At 42.2% G+C, this 18,518-nt stretch overlaps 2 protein-coding genes across 2 annotated transcripts; both read left to right on the top strand.

Moving 5' to 3' along the window:
- On the top strand, nt 1,977–6,600 carry LOC8065568. The gene has a single exon (XM_002438912.2). The coding sequence runs from the start codon at nt 1,977–1,979 to the stop codon at nt 5,241–5,243; it is 3,267 nt and encodes a 1,088-aa protein (XP_002438957.2). The 3' UTR covers nt 5,244–6,600.
- Nucleotides 10,191–18,427, top strand: LOC8065567. Its single transcript, XM_021449487.1, has 19 exons — nt 10,191–10,677; nt 11,968–12,118; nt 12,209–12,436; nt 12,565–12,651; nt 12,755–12,844; nt 12,916–13,042; nt 13,197–13,297; nt 13,387–13,555; nt 13,660–13,781; nt 14,404–14,532; nt 14,637–14,735; nt 14,826–14,883; nt 14,972–15,047; nt 15,162–15,288; nt 15,390–15,547; nt 15,992–16,064; nt 16,161–16,355; nt 16,582–16,675; nt 17,226–18,427. The coding sequence occupies exons 2-19, from the start codon at nt 12,044–12,046 to the stop codon at nt 18,062–18,064; spliced, it is 2,847 nt and encodes a 948-aa protein (XP_021305162.1). The 5' UTR covers nt 10,191–10,677; nt 11,968–12,043; the 3' UTR covers nt 18,065–18,427.

The following is an 18,518-nucleotide window of genomic DNA, read 5'->3' as shown; positions in this document are numbered from 1 at the left end:
TAAAATTCAGATGTATACAATAGGTCAGTATCTAAGGACATAAATATAAGAATATAACAGCTCTGCAAAACAGAAGACAAATAACTTGTCATGAAGTGAGAACCTCCTTGTAGACAATATTTCTCGTGTATTTACCATTTATTTTTGTCTCCCTTTTCGTATTCTTCTTATCAATGGGTGGGATGGTAAGGATCTTAATGTTCGATCTAGTAGTGGCTCTAGATAGCGCAACATACAACTGACCATAGGAGAATACTGATTCAGGCAAATACACACCAATATTAGGGATAGTTTGCCCTTGCGCCTTGTTAATTGTCATGGCAAAGCTGAGTCTAATAGGAAACTGCTTCCTCTTAAATTGGAACGGGAAAATCTCATCATCCGAGGGGCATAACGGAATCCGTGGTAAGAAGATTCTTTTTCCGGCATGATGTCGACCATAATTTCTGCATCTATGGTATTTCTTTGGAACCCTCGAACCACCAGCCTAGTTCCATTGCAAGATCCACCCATAAACAAACGAATACAAAAGAAAGTGCTACAGTAGCCAAAGCCAAAATTTTCCACGAACTAAACAAGGCCTCAAATTGAATAATCAACTCAAAACTGGCAGGAATTTTTGCTTTGATTATTATTGTATATTATTATTTTTATAATGGAGGTGAGTTTATTTGGCCTAACAGATAGAGATAATGAAAAGAATTAGAACTGCATTAATTCTGAGGTGACTGATGAGACGACCATGGTCGAAGTAAAAAATTCCACCAATCCTGCCTCTCTGCAAATCTCATCAAAGTCTCTCATCTACTCGAGTGCTATCCCTGCTGTGCTCTCTAGGCGTTGGGCTTGCCGCTCCCTTCACTTCCCCAGTGACACTGCTATGCTTCCCTCCTGCTCCGTGTTGTGCTCCTCGTCCTCTTCCAGCGATGCCATCCACGAGGGACAAGGCCTAGGCCTTATTTAGGTCTTATTTAGTTCACCCAAAAATTAAAAACTTTTCAAAATTTTCTATCACATTGAATCGGCACATATATGGTCTTTTAAACCTAATTATTTTATGATTAGACAATATTTGTTAAATAAAAATGAAAATGCTACCGTATCGAAATTCAAAAACTTTTTGGATCTAAACAAGTTAGTTTACCATAAAAACCAAAAAACTTTTCAAGATTATTCGTCACATAAAATTTAACGGGACAATACATCGAGCATTAAATATAGATAAAAGCAAAAACTAATTACACAATTTACCTGTAAATCATGAGATGAATCTTTTGAGCGCAGTTAGTCCATGATTGGATAATATTTTTAAATAAAAATGAAAATATTAAAGTAACGAAATCCAAAAAAATTCAGAAAGCCAAATTGCACGCTTTTGTATTCTAATCATAGGCCTTGTTTAGTTCATCCAAAAATTAAAAAGTTTTTAAGATTCTCTGTCACATCGAATCTTTCGACATATGCATGAAGCATTAAATATAGACGAAAATAAAAACTAATTACATAGTTTAACTGTAAATCGCGAGATAAATCTTTTAATTCTAGTTAGTCCATGATTAAATAATATTTACCACAAACAAACGAAGAAAAAACCAATGGCAGAATCACGCCAACTCTGAGGCGGACTCTGAGGCGACTCTGAGGCGGGAAGACGGGTCCATCTCCGGGCAACTCTCCGGCGTCCCTCCGGTGAGGATCTCGCGAAACGGCGATCAGCGTCCTCAGGGATCGACGCTGATTCCTGTGACCGGTGAGTTTTCCTTCCCTTGAGGATTTCGGGGGAGTTAGGGTTCGTCATGCCTGAGGGTCTGTTTCTCTGCGACATTTGTGATGATCCGGCGTCGTATTTCTGTTCGGCGGATGATGCGTTCTTATGTGATGATTGCGACAAGCAAGTTCACGAGGCTAATTTCCTGGCTAGAAAGCATCGTCGAGTGCATACGCAGAGTATGTCTCATCGCGGATCAGAGGGGCGGATGATTTCCAGGGCTGATACAGGGGATGTAGGGGATGCCTGTTCTAGCCCTGATCTGATTTATGTTCTGAGAAAATCTCCATCTAGAAGTGTCGGGTCTGGTTCAGCAAATTCAGGTGCTTCTTCTGATCGGCATGAAACAGAGAGAGATAGAGGGCGTGAGGTTGGTGTTTTGGCTTCGAATGGGGCACATCAAGACAAAACTAACTGCAGGATTATCATGGATCATACTGGGGTGTCGGTGGGGAGGATAGGGGATCCATCCAACCGATACCACAACAGGAGTGGTCCTGGTAATAGTGAGTTGCCTGTTAATTCGCCTGATCCTGATTGGGAAAAGGCTTGGCCTCAACTTGGTTCTATCTCGGTGAATGAGAATGTGAAGAAGAGTCTGAAGATTGTGCCAGTACCTCTAAAGGATCAATCGGGATATTCCATGGTTACATCTGGGGGGAAGCAGAGAGTTAAAAAACAAATTGAAAAAGAGATTCGACAACAATTATTTGCATCCTCAACAAAAACGGAGTTGGAAGAGTTGGATAATGCTTGGAGACATTTGGAATCTTCCATGGGGAGAATGTCGAATGTGCAATGGGGTAGCGCGAAATCTGATCAGATGACACCAGGAGCGAAGGAGTTAAAAGTGCAAGAGAATGGATTTGATGTTCGGTTTAACCATTCCTGGGTTCCTAGTGGGCCGGAACCTGGGCCAGGATGGTTCTGGATTCCAAAAGGGAACTTGGTGATGGATTCCTACTTCCCGGCCCATAGACACGAAGTCAGACGCTATGGATACCTAGCCAGGAAGGTTCGGCGTCTCCCACCACCAGCGCCGCTCTCACATTCCTTCTCGAGCATAGTGGAGACTGGGATGGCGAATCGTCCACCAAAGAGGAGGCAGGAAGACTGGAGGAATGAGGAGTGGATGGAGGAGGATGATTTGTTGCAGGAAGATTTCAGATACGAACAAGATCTGAGACGCCAACTGATGAGGGATTCGAGGAATCCAGGAGACAACAAGGGGAGGAAGCAAGAAGGTACTTATTCGAGGGCCCTAATCCCTAGTAATCTTGATCAAGACAGGGTGGCTCGTGGCAAAATCTTTGTGGGTGGCAGGGGTGAAGGCTACCATGGTCAGGGTCAGCAAGGGGGCAGATTCCAGAGTCAAAAACAGGGACTGCAGAGTGGCTGGTCTCAAGGGGTTACCCAGCAAGGTAGTCGGAATCAGAATACTGGGGTGCGTGTGGGTGGTAAAGGGGGTGAAATTCATGTGGATCAGCGGGCTGGACATGGAGTGGGCAAGGATGGAGATCTGGAACGTGGCAACAACAAAGGTAATCGAGCTCCTAATCAGGATATCAAGTGTTTTCGGTGTTTGGGTTCTGGGCATTTTCAAGTGGACTGTACAAATGATCCAGTCTGCTACAAATGTAAAGAAGTGGGGCACATGGCGATGGATTGCAAGAAGTTTGAATTCAAGAAAATCAAGATGTTTGGTTTTGGGGTACCAGGACAGGGGTTTTACACTATGAACTTCCCTGAGGATAGGATCAAAACTCACCAGAATACTGGACTACTTACCATACTGGCTGGGGATGCTACTGAGGAAAAGGTTGACAGGGAACTGAAAAACCTGGTGAAAGAGGAATGGGATTTCAAGGTCAAACAGATTCATATTCAAGAATATCTAGTGGTGTTCCCAGACAAGCTATCCTTGGAAACTTTTTCTAAGCTATCTGAGTTCCAAATGTCAGTATTTGGCCTCAAAGGTAAATTGGAAAAAACTGCAAGGGAACATGATACTTCTTCTATCCTGCAAGTAGTTTGGGTGAAGATCCATGGAGTTCCAGAGTTGGCTAGAGATGTGGAATCCATCAAGGAGATTGCCAGCCTGGTGATTGAACCATTAGTAGTGGATGAACTGAGCATTATCAAAGAGGACACCATCAGGGTGCAGGGGAGATGCAGAAATCCAGGAGCTATCAAAGGAGCAGTAGAAATATTTTTCAATGGCATTGGCAGGCTTATCAAGTTTGAAGTGGAAGGCAGTAGTCAGGGGTCCAGGAAAGGGGGAAAAGGAGATCCTTCAGGGGCAGACAGGCCTGAGGATAAAAATGATAAGGATAGGGACAAACACTACAAGGAAGGTCATGCTAAGAAAAGTCTGAGCAAATTTGACAGAATGGGTCAAATTGATAAAGAGATGGATACCAATCGGGATGATTCTATGGAGGAAGAAATGGAGGGGATGAGTGGTTCTTATGGGACAGATGGGGGATTTGTTGAATCCATGGCGACCCCACTGGCTGTGTTTTGCCCAGGAGTTGGGCTGGTAGATCTACAGGAAGATGAGACTCAGTCTAAGGGAGGGAAAACACCTGATATGCCTATGATCATGAGTCCAGATATGGTTTTGGACTGCAATGCAGTTAAAAACTGCCCTGAGAACACCAGTGGTAAAAGTCATGATATGACAGAGGCTTCAAGTGTCTTAAAGCATTCTGATACCCAAATCTTGGTTCATGGAAAAGATGGGAATTATGTGATGGATAAGTGTAAGTGGCCTAAGTTGAACCTGCCAAATGAGAAGGAGTTTCAAGCAAATGAAGAGATGGAAAGTCTTACCCAAGAGGAATCCATTATTTCACATGTTCCAAATATGAATATGCCTGAAAGTCAGTCTAGGCTGGAGATAAGTGCTAAAGGGAATCTGTGTGCAGAGGATCTAATGGACAATGAAGTATTCTTTGAGAAGAACATTGAAGGGGATGATTCTGAGTGGCAAGCTCCTAGACCCAGAAAAGTTAAGAAGCCCAAGAAGGTGGTAATGGCGACAAGGACAAGCTCTAGGATTCCAAGGGATGGGATTCCAATTGCTGCAAAAGCGACGCAAAGGGCTATGGAGAGAAACACAATTACAGGTACCAGCAGTAACTCCTTTACTATTTTGAATAATTGCCCAAATTCTGTTTTGCAAAATGTCATATCTGATTTGGATTTAGAGATAGAAAATGTTGATGAATGCTTAGATGCTTTTAAGGCTGAGGAGATAGCAAGAGCCAAAATAGCAGAAGCAAAATATAATAGTTTTTTAGAAAAGGAGAAACAGAAAACTGCTCCTAAATCAGTGGATGAGGAACAGGAATTCACTATGGGAGTGATTTCCAACATCCAAAGAGAGTTCAACCCAGACTCCCTTGGGGGGAGGGATAATGGATTGAAACTCAGTAAATTAAAAGATGGTCAACCTGTAGATAATCCAAAATGAAAGTCATGTTTTGGAATGTAAGAGGGCTTGGTAGAGGGAGTAGAAGATCTTTAGTCAGGAATCACATTATTTCAGATAATTTGGAAGTTGTGGCTCTTCAGGAGACCATTAAGCAAAACTTTGAGGATTGGGAGCTTAGGGAACTTGCTGGCAACCAGAGTTTTTCCTGGTGCTGGTCACCTTCCAAAGGACATTCAGGGGGCATGATGATAGGTATTAGATCTGACTCTTTAGAAGTGGAAGATCACATTTATGAGGCTTATTTTATGGGCGTTCTGGTTAGAAACAGAGTTACTAATCATAGATTCTGGATCATTAATGTGTATGGGCCTGCTCAGCATAACTACTCTAGTAGTTTTCTTCAGGATCTTTCTTCTTTTTGCTCTACTCTCAGCTTACCTGTGTTGATGGGGGGAGATTTCAATTTAATTAGGAACAATAATGAAAGGAATCAGGGAGTAGGGGATCAAAAGCTTATGGATCTGTTTAATGAATTCATTGGATCTTTTCAACTAAGGGAAATTTTTTGTAATGGCAGTCGGTTTACCTGGTCCAATAAACAGAAAAATCCTATTTTAGTAAAACTAGATAGAATTCTTGCTTCCACAAGTTGGGAATTACACTATCCTACTTGTTTTGCTTGGGTGAAACCTAGAGTAGGCTCTGATCATTGTCCTCTAGTTCTTAACACTGGAGAAGAAGGGGAGAAAAGGCCTCGTTATTTTTTCTTTGACGAACAGTGGATTAAAAGAGAGGGCTTTTCTAAAATGATTCAGGATAGATGGTTGTTCTTTAAAGAAGACCATAACTACTCTCTGGATAGATGGCAAGGGTGTCTTCAATCCTTGAGAAAGTATTTGAGAGGGTGGAATTTACAGCTTATTGGGGAACAAAAAAGAGAGAAAGCTAATATGACACAAAGAATTCAAGAATTAGATAAGATAGCGGAATCGAGGTTATTAACCATTCAGGAATGGGAGGAAAGGATTGAGGTGGAAAACTCTCTGGAAAGGGTCCATAGGAGTGAGGAACTTTATTGGAAGCAAAAGGCTGGAAATAAATGGTTATTGGAAGGGGATGCCAATACCCTTTTTTTCCACCAATGTGCTAATGGAAGAAGGAGGAAAAATATGATTTCTTTTTTGGAATCTGATCATGGGGAAATAAGGGGGCAAAAGGAGATCATTGAACATATAGTTCTCTTCTATAAAAATCTCTTTGGTCCAAGTGGTGAGTGCTCTATCACGTTAAATAATGATTTCTGGCCTTTAGAGAGGAAGCTAAGGGAGGAGGAGAAGATGGACCTTGTAAAACTTTTTGAGATAGAGGAGATTAAGGGTGCCATTATGGATATGAAGGTGAACTCGGCTCCTGGACCTAATGGGTTTAACCCAATTTTCTTTCAAAGATTCTGGGAGACTATTAAAGGGGAGGTTATGGCCATGTTCCAGGACTTCTGGGAAGGGGAGTTAGATATCAAAAGGTTAAATTTTGGGGTTATTACTTTAGTTCCAAAAGTCAAGGAGGCTAACAGTATAAAACAATATAGACCTATTTGTCTTCTAAATGTGGATTTCAAGTGCTTTACTAAGGTTTTGACAAATAGATTGGTCCCGATTGCGCAACGGGTGGTGGGGAAAAATCAGTCTGGCTTTATCAGAGGGAGAAATATTTTAGATGGCATAGTGGTGCTGCATGAAGTCCTACATGAGTTACACTCTTCCCACAAGAAAGGGCTTATTCTTAAAATTGATTTTGAAAAAGCGTATGATAGAGTTAGCTGGAGTTTTCTTGAGCAAGTTATGGAAAAGAAAAACTTCCCTCAAAAATGGATTCAATGGGTGATGAACACTGTAAGGGGAGGTAAGATCTGCATTAATGTAAATGGGGAGAGAAGCCCATATTTTAAGACCTCTCGGGGTTTAAGACAAGGTGATCCCTTATCCCCCATCCTCTTCAATGTAGTGGCTGATGTGTTGGGTATTCTCCTGGATAAGGCAATTAGTAAAGGTCACTTGAGAGGGGTGCTGAGTAACCTTATTCCTGGGGGTATTTCACATATTCAATATGCTGATGATACTGTTATTCTGATTGATGGGTCAGATCAGTCCATTAGAAATCTTAAATTGATCCTGTACTGTTTTGAATGGTTGTCTGGGCTGAGAATTAACTATCATAAGAGTGAAGTTTATGTGTTTGGAGCCCCTCAAGTAGAAAGAGAAAGGATGGCCAATATGTTAAACTGTGTTCTGGGGGAGATGCCGATGAAATATTTGGGTATTCCAATTAGTAATAAACATCTTAATACCAGTGCTTTCTCCTTCCTCCCTCAAAAATTGTACAAGAGACTTGATCCTTGGAAAGGGAAACACTTAACTTCAGGAGGGAGACAAATTCTTTCTAATACTTGCCTGAGCAGCATCCCCCTATACTGCATGGGGTTTTATTGGTTACAAGATGGGGTGCACAAAAAAATGGATAGTATTAGGGCTAATTTCTTATGGCAAGGGACCGAGGACAAATTTAGATATCATATGGCCAAATGGGAAATGGTTTCCAGACCAAAGGACCAAGGGGGTCTAGGCATCATTAACACCAGGTTGATGAATGATTGCCTGCTGGTCAAATGGATCTGGAAGATCTTGCAGGAACCTGATGAGTTATGGTTCAAACTGCTGAAATCTAAGTATATGAAGGATATTAATTTCTTCTCTGCCAAATCCAAAGGGGGGTCTCAGTTTTGGCAAGGGCTTCAAAAGGTTAAACATCTCTTTAAGTGGGGGGCTAATTTTACAGTGGGTAGGGGCAATAACTGTTCCTTCTGGCATGATTGCTGGTTGCATGATGTTCCTTTAAAAATCTATTATGAGGATTTGTATAGAATGGTAAGTCATCCTGACTGTGTTGTTAGAGACTGCTGGGTTGATCAGGATTGGGTTGTCCAGTTTCGTAGAGCTCTTTCAAGTGAAGAATTCCAGAGATGGACTATGCTTTATGATGAACTTCAACATTTTTCCATAGAAGAAAATAGTCCTGATAAAGTGTTATGGGTTCTTGATAAGACTAAGATGTTTACAACTAAATCCCTATACAGATTCTTATCAAATAGTGGCATGCCGAGTAGGGTGGCTGGAATTATTTGGAAGTGTAAAATACCTCTAAAAATAAAGTTTTTTCTTTGGCAAACTTTTAATAACAAACTGCCGGTGGGCTTGTCTCTCTTAAGAAGGGGTTGGAGAGGAGATGGCAAATGTTGTCTTTGTGGGGTTATAGAAACTATTAATCATATTCTTTTTGAATGTGTTTTTGCTAAATTCATCTGGGCAATCATAAAGGAGGTTTTCTGTCTGGAGGATGTTCCCCATTCCTTACAAGAACTGTCAGAGGGATGGTTGTGGGGCAATGGTCCCTTATCTACGCGGTTGCTTATGTTCCTTTTCGCAGTTTTTGCCTGGACCCTATGGGTCACAAGGAACAAAATGGCGATTGAGAAACATTTCCCTAACGCGCCATCTGATGTTATGTTTGATGCCTTATCACTGTTACAGAGATGGTCGATGCTCTTGAAGGAAAGTGATAGATGGAAGGTGCTGCAAGCGAAGGACGGTCTGATCTGCTGGATGCGAAGTTTTAAACCAAGCGTAGTGATGTCCACGGATGTGTTTGAGCTTTGATAGTTGGTTTAATCTGTGGCTTTGTAATAGACTCTGTTTAGTTTTCCTTGGTTTATCGATGGTTTATCGAGATACTGGCGTCCCCAGTTTGTATCCAAACATGGTGCTTTTTAAAAGCAGAGTTTTCTCTTTAAAAAAAAAAAACCACAAACAAACGAAAGTGCTACAGTAGTGAAATCCAAAATCTTTTCGCATCTAAACAAGACCATATTTTTATTGCACTCCCTATATGCAGTATCCACTCCACTCCCTAGTCCCTAGGCCTAGCCTAGGCACATGCTGACCCGCATGCATAGCCTGCATGGCTTACCGCTGTCCACTCCATGGCTGGCATGCCCTATCTCACATTTCTGTATGATCTTGTTTAGGTCTTGTTTAGTTCGTAAAAATTTTCAAGATTTTCCGTCACATTGAATTTTTGGTTGTATGATGAAGCATTAAATATAGACAAAAATAAAAACTAATTGTACAGTTTAGCTATAATTTGTAAGATGAAAGAAATAACTAATAGAACAATCTATTTGTAACTTATGAGATGAATTTTTTAAACCTACTTAGTTTATGATTGAACAATCTTTTTTAAATACATTTCTTGGTGCTTAGGCTGCTCTTTCAAAGTATTACAGGCAGACATGTTTGACTGCTCTCCTTCTCTCTCCCTATTCTAGGGCCTTGTTTAGTTTACTCCGAAAACCAAAAAGTTTTTAAGATTTCTCGTTACATTGAATCTTTCGGCACATGCATAAAGTAATAGTTTACCTGTAAAACACGAGACGAATCTTTTGATCCTAGTTAGTCCATAATTGGACAATATTTGTCATAAATAAACGAAAATACTACAGTAGCGAATTCTAAAATCTTTTCGCATCTAAACAAAGCCTAGTGGTCGCAAGCAGCCTGGCAGCCTTGGAGCGAGAGCCTATGAAAAATACGGCCCGAGAGCTTAGCGACGCATGGTGCAGCCGAGCCACGCATAGTGCCGGCGAGCGAATTGGCCGGGTCGATGATTTATTTTAACTGAAACAAGTCGAATTTCGTAAACAGCTCTAGATTTAGAACGCATAACATCCCACCACATCCCACCCCCATTTTCTGTTTCGTTAAAACCGAAGCAGCGGCGTCGCCGTCTCTACGATCCCCCCACACTGATTCCGTCTAGAACTTGGAATCGTCAGCACCCATCTCATCCACACCACAAAAAGGTCAAAACCCACACGGCGAAGTTTTTTCCCCCATTGACTGACGCGTTCTCAATGAAAAGCACGCTGTGAATAGTCTCGATGTCGCCGCCGCTGCCGCTGTCCCTGCTCCTGCACCGCACGAGGAGGAAGGAAGGTGAGTGAGGAAGAAGAAACCGCATGCAGATGCAGGGGACGACGACGACTAGACGAAGACGAACGGGATTCCGAAACTGACTCGTCGTCGTGGCGGAGCGGAATCCACAGCCACAATAGCGACGAACCGTCGGATGCAAAGCAGCAGCCTCGCCTCGTCACGGCCTCCTCCGGAATAAAATACTCCTCTGTCCTCTCTCTCACACGCTCTCTGCTTCCGCACAAGCTCCTCCTCCTCCCCACAGGAGCCAGGACCAGAAATTTCTGTCCTCTCTGGCTCTCTCTTTTTCTTTTCTTTTTTCCCTCTTTCGTTCGCGAATCCGTCCGGCCGGTTCAGTTTCGACTCGCGCGGCCCAGGCGGCAGGCGCCCGTCCGAAACCACCAAATTTCCTCCTCCTCGCCTCGCGGAGCTCAGCGATTTTGGAGGTAACAGTCTCTTCCTTCCCTCCCGTTTCTTGGGGGGTCGCGGTGTTCTTGGAAATCCCCGCTTGCGATTGCCTGAGTGGGTTTTGCTGCCCTTTGCGGTTTCGCGGCCGGTTCCGGTGTAATCTCCCCTCTCCTTTTGGGTTGGGTGAGATGAGAGGGCGTTACATCTGGTTCTTGCCTCGATTTTGCGTTGGGATTACGGGTGCCTGCCGGAGGGGTTGGGGTTGGTGAGGATAATGACTCGTGCGATCATACTGAAAAAAAATGCGTCTTTATGCTTGACGGATGGTATTATTTATATAAATCTCCTTTTGTTTCTCGCGCACTAGAGCCTCTGATGATCAAGTAAAGCGCTAGTGGAGATTGATTTTGAGTGCATGGAGCCTTGATCAAGTAAAGCAGTTAAAATACCATCCCCGTGGTGTTGGAATCATGCGAAAGATTTTGGTTCCCCCAACCGGCTTCCGGGGCTTGTAGTGCTGCTTAGCTCAACAACTAGGATTGCTCGAATCTTGTTGTCCATGTGAAATTCAGCGGCTTGGAATTTGGGAGTGTGCTTCTGTACTTCTCTTGTGTTGTTGGTTGTACAAGCAGCGTGCTTGATGATGCAGACGCCGTTCCCGTGGTCTTTTTGTTTGTTTGTGTATGTCCTTGAGCCGTTCAGCGACTTCCAGCGGCCCCGGTAAATCAAATTTGGCAGGCCAGCGATTTTGCGAGTTGTTGTGATGGTTTCTTGAATTATGATGGGAAAAGTCTTGGCGTATTTGCGAAGGAGAAAAGTTGCAACACGTGGAAAACCCTGCGGGGAATGAGGACAAGGTCAAGGTTTTCAAGCTGTCATGTGTCCATGTGTAATGCTCACATTTTCCTGTTGCATTTCTGGGCGTGTATTGTCTTGGAAACTACTTGCTCATCTCATTGGCATGTCACTTAATGTGTGGCCGCGTGGAATGCTCAAATCCTCTTCAGTTATGGTTTTGTAGTTTTCTTCTTTCTCCATCCTCGGTTTAGCTCACATAAATAGTAGCTGTCATGTTAATCTGATTATCATGTCAAGTCATTATCTCTGAATAATTGCCCTGACAGCGAGCGACACTCATATGCGGGAATCCTTTCTTTTGCTGTTTGTTTATTACTCCATCCTTAGTTGATTTAACAGAAATGGAACCTGTCATATATATTTGATAGTGTCAAGTCCTTGTCTTAACTATCCTGAGAATGAATCAGTAGTTCCGAGTTCTGATAAATATACTAATTTGGATCTTATTTATTGAACTTGTGACACTGCAGAAAACTAACTGGTTTACTAGGAGCCTAGAGTGTGCCAGAATTTTTGCCACTGCTTGTCCTGACTTGCCAACCTACAATGGGATGGGGAAACACCATTACCAGGCGCCTCAAGGTTTTCTCTATGGCGCTGTTTATCTACTTTGACTATAAGGTGCAGTTCTATTCCTGTTCTCAATGATGTTTGTCCATAGCCTCTTCCATTCTCTCGAAACAGATTAACATCTTCTTGATGCACAAGCAGGCTGTTCAAAAGAGAGTTCAATGGGTTAGCACTGGTAAAAAGAGTTCTATATGGAAGAAAACACATGAGCGAAATGCTCGTCGTGTCCTCAATCTGATGATAGAGTTAGAAGGTTTATGGGTGAAAATGGGCCAATATTTATCCACAAGAGCAGATGTACTTCCTGAACCCTACATAAATGTCCTCAAGCAGTTGCAGGATTCACTTCCTCCACGCCCTTTTGAAGAGGTATGCATGCTTGTCCTTGAATGAATGGAAGAATCAAAGATTGATAATTCTTGTCTGGTCCTGATATAGTATTGTCATGCAGGTTACTTAAGCAATTACTTATCCTATTTCTTGTCTCTGCTGTGCAGGTTCGTGGAACAATAGAGAAAGAACTTGGAGAACCCATGAGTGATCTATTTGCTGATTTTGTCGAGGACCCTCTCGCAACCGCATCAGTAAGTACTGTGTTATCAAAGTTAACTTTACTACTTTAGTTATCTGATATAAATCATAGTGTGCTCATTTCATTTGAGCCTTCCAATGAACATTTGGTAACAGATAGCGCAAGTTCATCGTGCAACTCTGGCAGATGGCAGAGAAGTAGTTGTCAAAATTCAGCATGATGGTGTCAAGGAGATCATATTAGAGGTTTATCTCTAACCTGCAAGTATGCTGTCTAGCACAGTTGGACTCTATTACATTTTTGTATTTGTGGTCAGGATCTGAAGAATGCAAAATCATTGGTTGAATGGATAGCGTGGGCAGAGCCTCAGTATGATTTTAATCCAATGATTGATGAATGGTGCAAGGAGGCTCCAAAGGAACTTGATTTCAACCATGAAGCAGGTATTTTCCTTGCTCAGGTTCTTACTAATATTGCCATATGCTTTCTCTGCACGATTTTCCTTGTTCTGTCCCTCTGTTTAAAATAAGAATAAAAGCCTAGTGGCTCATGAAGAGTTTGTCTTGATAATGTATGGTATAAATTCTTCAATTTTAGAGAATACTAGGGCCGTCTCCAGGAATCTTAGTCGCGAAACTGACTGTGGGAGTGGCAGTGTTTCCAGTGCTGTTGATGTACTTATTCCAGAAGTTATTCAGGTCTATCTGTCAGTTTCTGTACTGTTTGTCATATTAATTTTCAAAAATCAAGCTACCGTCATCTGATAGACTGCTCTTTTGTGTGTCAGTCAACTGATAAGGTTCTAATTTTGGAATATATGGATGGGATTCGCTTAAATGATAATGATTCATTGGAAGCATATGGTGTTGACAAGCAAAAACTGGTCGAAGAGATAACACGTGCATATGCTCATCAAATATACATTGATGGCTTCTTTAACGGCGACCCTCACCCTGGTATTTTTTAGATTATATTCATTTTGGGAAGGTTTCTTTCACCTTTCCTGCTCTGCATTGGTTACACTTTAATTCATAGTCACATGCATTTTTCTCTTCTGTAGGCAATTTTCTTGTGAGCAAGGAACCTCCGCATAAACCGATTCTCCTTGACTTTGGACTCACTAAGCGCATATCTAAATCTATGACGCAGGCACTAGCAAAAATGTTTTTGTCATGCGCAGAGGTTTGTGAACCTTGATCTTCTAAACAATGCACATTCCATTCTTTCCTTACTGTAGATAGTACCTTGCTAGTATTTTTTTTTCTCTCGAACGTGCAGGAGAGCTGCGTATTATTGTATTAATAGAAGAAAAAAGAGTCATACGTAGACCCAAACCCAAGCATGCTTGTTTACTTTCTTGTCTTTTCTTTTAACAATATCATTTGTCTTTTGGTATTACTTGTTTATGATGTGATAAGACTGGTAGTTAAGATGCCCATATCCCGAATAAGTGAAATCAAGCAGTCTTGGGAAATATGTCCCCAAGCTACAATAGCAACATATTCCTAAGCTATAAGCGATAAGTTGAGAACTGAGCCATAGCTCGCCTGGTAGAGCCTCCAGCTGAGAGGGAGGACACCCAGGCTTAAACCTAAGTGCTTGAAGGTCATATACCTCCCTGAAGAGTTAAGACGAAGTCAAAGGGATGTCTCTCCCTGGACCTGGAGTCACTTGACTTGTTTTTGGAAATTTTGACATTTCATACCCAAGTTTACAAAATAGCTTGCCATGTAGTTTCCAGCTTATCATACTTTAATTTATTGCCTGTAATTTACCATCTGAGATGTAACATGTTGATCTGTAGGGAGATCATGTGGCACTGCTGTCAGCATTTTCAGAGATGGGGCTTAAACTGCGGGTTGACATGCCTCAGCAGGCTATGGATATTGCCACAGTATTCTTTCGCCAGTCAACCACAGCAAGTGAAGCAAAGGTAGGCTGAATTCTACTAGATCCAATGTTCGTCATCTTGTCTCCATTTTAGTAATTTTGGATATTTGGAGTAACAATTTATCTGTGGTTATTCATACTTATTAGGAGAACATAAAGGCACTAAATGACCAGAGAGAGAGGAATAAAAAGGCTCTTCAAGAAAAGATGAAATTGAACAAGAAGGAGGTTCAGCGCTTTAATCCTGTGAGTTGGAATGCCCAGCTTGCTACTTTCCACTTTCCAGTTTTCACAGCCAATAAATGGGATGTCACATGGACATTTTCGTGCCTTTAGGTTGATGCTTTCCCTGGGGATGCCATAATATTTATGAGGGTCTTGAATCTCCTCAGAGGTACAGTATGTTTTTGGTTTGGGCTTACTCGTTCCTCTAAGGTATCCAGTATCTTAATGACATTTATTTTTTCAAAAAAAAAATGCAGGTCTTTCAGCTTCACTAAATGTTAGGATAGTTTATCTGGACATCATGAGGCCATTTGCTGAATCAACTTTGTTAGGGTGAGATGCTATTTACTTGACATTGTCATGCCAATGGTTGCGCCATCTTTATAGTAAAAACATCACCTCACTCATTTTTTTCATTGCTGATTTTTATGTCTTCACTTTGTTCAGGAGTTTGACACATGGACAAATACCTAACAGTCAGTGGATTTTTGACTCACCTGCTAACTCTGATGTGGAGTCTAAACTGAGAAATTATCTGCTTGACTTGGGAAGCGACAAAATTTTAGGGATACAAGTAGGACTCTCCTATGAATATATGATTCAACTACACCTGCAGAAATTCTGTACAAAATTTAGTATCTGTCTGCGTAGCACTTACATTTGTGTCTTCCCTAGGTCTGCGCATATAAAGATGGAAAGGTCATAATAGATACTGCTGCTGGTATGTTGGGGAAGTATGATCCGCGACCTGTTCAACCTGATTCTCTCTTTCCTGTTTTCTCAGTGACTAAGGGTATCACTGCTGGGATGGTACATTGGCTTGTGGAGAAAGGGTGAGTATTAATTCAGTGCCTAGTTTCTTTTAACCTTGCCAGTTGAAATCTGTCTGCATGATATTAGTTTACACTATATTACAGAATTAGGTGTGCATATAAATTGTTTCTCATCTTTACCCATTGTCATGCAAATATTTTTTTGGGTGGTGTGAACTGTAACATTGTGGCATTCCACTCCTTTATAATATCCCAACTGGTTTGCCTACAAAACAAGGATATTCCTTCTTTATATGCTTAGATGGAAAATTGCTCACTTAATGGTTCACCTAGGACTATTTTAAGAAAAACAGTCAAACAACCATTTTTAACCTGTCTGTTGTTGTGAGTATAATGTAGAGTTGCCAAAATAGATGTTAAGAACTTCAACTGTGCATTTTGACATTTTTTCGACAAGTTGAAGTTGCACCAGCTATTGTGTGACATCATAATCCAATCTTTCAGGAAGCTGAAGTATGACGAAACAGTTGCCAACATATGGCCAAATTTTGGAACTAACGGAAAGGAGTTAATAAAGGTACATATAAAACTTTGCCGCGTCTGTTGTTTGATGCAACATGACATTTCTTGGCTAATAGACTCTCTCATTGGCTACTTCCTAAACCTAATAAAGGTCCATCATCTTCTAAATCACACATCCGGTTTGCACAATGCACTGGGTGATGTGGTGAAGAATGATCCTTTGTTGGTATGTGACTGGGAGGAGACACTAAACCAGATTACGAAGTGTACACCTGAGACCGAACCTGGTTCCACACAAATTTACCATTACCTCTCCTTTGGTTGGCTGTGTGGAGGACTCATAGAGGTATGTTTCTTCCTGCCATCATGTAAATTGAGCTTTTTTGTAATGACGGTTTTTTTAACGAAATAATGAGAGTTAAACTTTGTTAATTATGTTAATAGATTGTTGTGTAGGTCATACTAATTTGTAAGGTTAATGGGTAGCTAAATTTAGACCAAAAACCCCATCAAGTTATGTAATGTTGTAACTCAATTTCATGAATCATAACTTGGGTATTTGGCAAAAATAGCATGCATCTGGGAAGAAGTTTCAAGAGGTTCTAGAAGAGGCTATTGTTCGTCCTCTTAACATTGAGGGGGAGCTATATGTTGGCATTCCACCAGGTATGTTGCAGATCTCATATGAATCAGGGCTTAGATTGTTTACAAATATTAGATTTTTTATTTAACACTGTGCACTTAATCTGTAGCTTATTTTATGATAAGAAATCCATTTGCTTCGAGATCTATTTCTGGTTGTCCTCGGCAACAAGAAAAGTTAATTTGATATCTCGAATCTAAGATTTTCCTACCTAGGAGGGAATGGGGCGTGTGTTCAATGGAGGGCAGATATTTGTCAGCCAAGCAATGAGTGGGAGAAACTACATATGCATCTGTAGGGTACTGCATCGGGTTAATGATTTTTGAAATTTTTACTAATGAAGTTTAAGGCTTCAGCGCCACAGTTTTAGCATTTCATGTTGCAATAGTAAATTTCAGGTAGTCACCCTTTCTGTATGATTTCTCAATGTTTAGTGCTTATTTTGTTAGTTCATATAAGAGGTAGTAAATCTTTATCTTAAAGTTTCAAGCTCCTCGATGGGATATCTACTCTACCGATATGCATACTATCTTGTTATAATACCCTTTTGTCTGCCGTCTGTGGCATTCTCAGGTGTTGAATCTCGGCTGGCAGCGCTGACAGTTGACACTGAGGAGCTCCAGAAGCTGTCAGGAATCAGGGCAGGTGCAGATGTGCCACCAGCTTTGCTGAACAACATCGCGCAGATGGCGTCTGGCCTACCAGCTCTTTTCAACACGCTAAATGTCCGGCGGGCCATCATCCCTGCCGCCAACGGCCACTGCTCTGCTCGTGCGCTTGCCCGATACTACGCAGCGCTAGCGACCGGCGGTTCTGTTCCTCCGCCGCACTCTTCCGACTCCAAGCCGCCACTCGGCAGCCATGTGCATACCCCCAAGTTCCCAACCGCGCCACTCAAGAAGAAGAAGTGCACCGGAAAGAAGAAGGGCGGCAGTGGCTCCACAGGAAACTTTCAGGATGTCAGCGGTGCTGACAAGAACGGGTACAGCCAGCTACGCACCAGCGACGCTGACAGCGAAGTGGCAGCAGCAGCTTTGGGAAGTGGAGGCAGCAGGATGTTCAGCAGCGACAAGATCCTTGACGCATTCATGGGCGTCGGCGAGTACGAGGGCATGGTGCAACAGGACGGCAAGTTTGGGCTCGGGTTCAGGAGGTACTATGACGCCAGCAGCGGCAAGCTGAGGTGCTTTGGGCACTCTGGGATGGGCGGGTCGACCGGGTTCTGCGACGTGGAGAACAACTTCGCCATCGCGGTGATGGTGAACAAGCTGGCGCTGGGGAGTGTCACGCGTGGCGTCATCCGGCTCGTCCTCGAAGAGCTGGGCCTGCCTGTGCCTGATGAGTACTCGGCCACCGGCGAGAAGGGGCCTGACATGCTGCTCAACCTGACGCCGCCCGAGCAACTGAGATGACGATGACGCAACTTGCCAGTTTGGTCTGATGACTTTGTGTGAAACAACAAACAAGATATAGCAAATAGGTGGGTGGGGTGGGGGTCACTACAGAAATTTTCGTGGTAGAGTATATACTCTGGAGTATTAGTATACATATAGATGCGTGCCACTTTGATTTTGACGTGGCATGTAAAATTCTGAGGACTGTTTGCTTCAGCAAATTCTACTGTGTAATGTGTACGGTTAAAGAAAATGGTAACCTGGTATAGTGAAATTACAGACTTTGTGGGGGATAAATCGGCACGCTCTACAAGCTGAGTACCGGGAATGTTCCTTTCAGTGGCCAGTACAAGAAATGCACATGATGTTTTTGAACGTGCACTTCAGCTCCTTGCTGTATTGTATGACATTTTTTTAGAAGGCTGGCTGTTTGTGTGGCTTCTTGACCGACCAAAAGATGGCACTCTAATGT

The sequence above is a fragment of the Sorghum bicolor genome, chromosome 10 (assembly GCF_000003195.3).
Source record: "Sorghum bicolor cultivar BTx623 chromosome 10, Sorghum_bicolor_NCBIv3, whole genome shotgun sequence".
NCBI classification, from domain to species: Eukaryota; Viridiplantae; Streptophyta; class Magnoliopsida; order Poales; family Poaceae; genus Sorghum; species Sorghum bicolor.
Note: the sequence above shows the minus strand (reverse complement) of the source record. Positions and strands in the feature narration are given on the sequence as shown.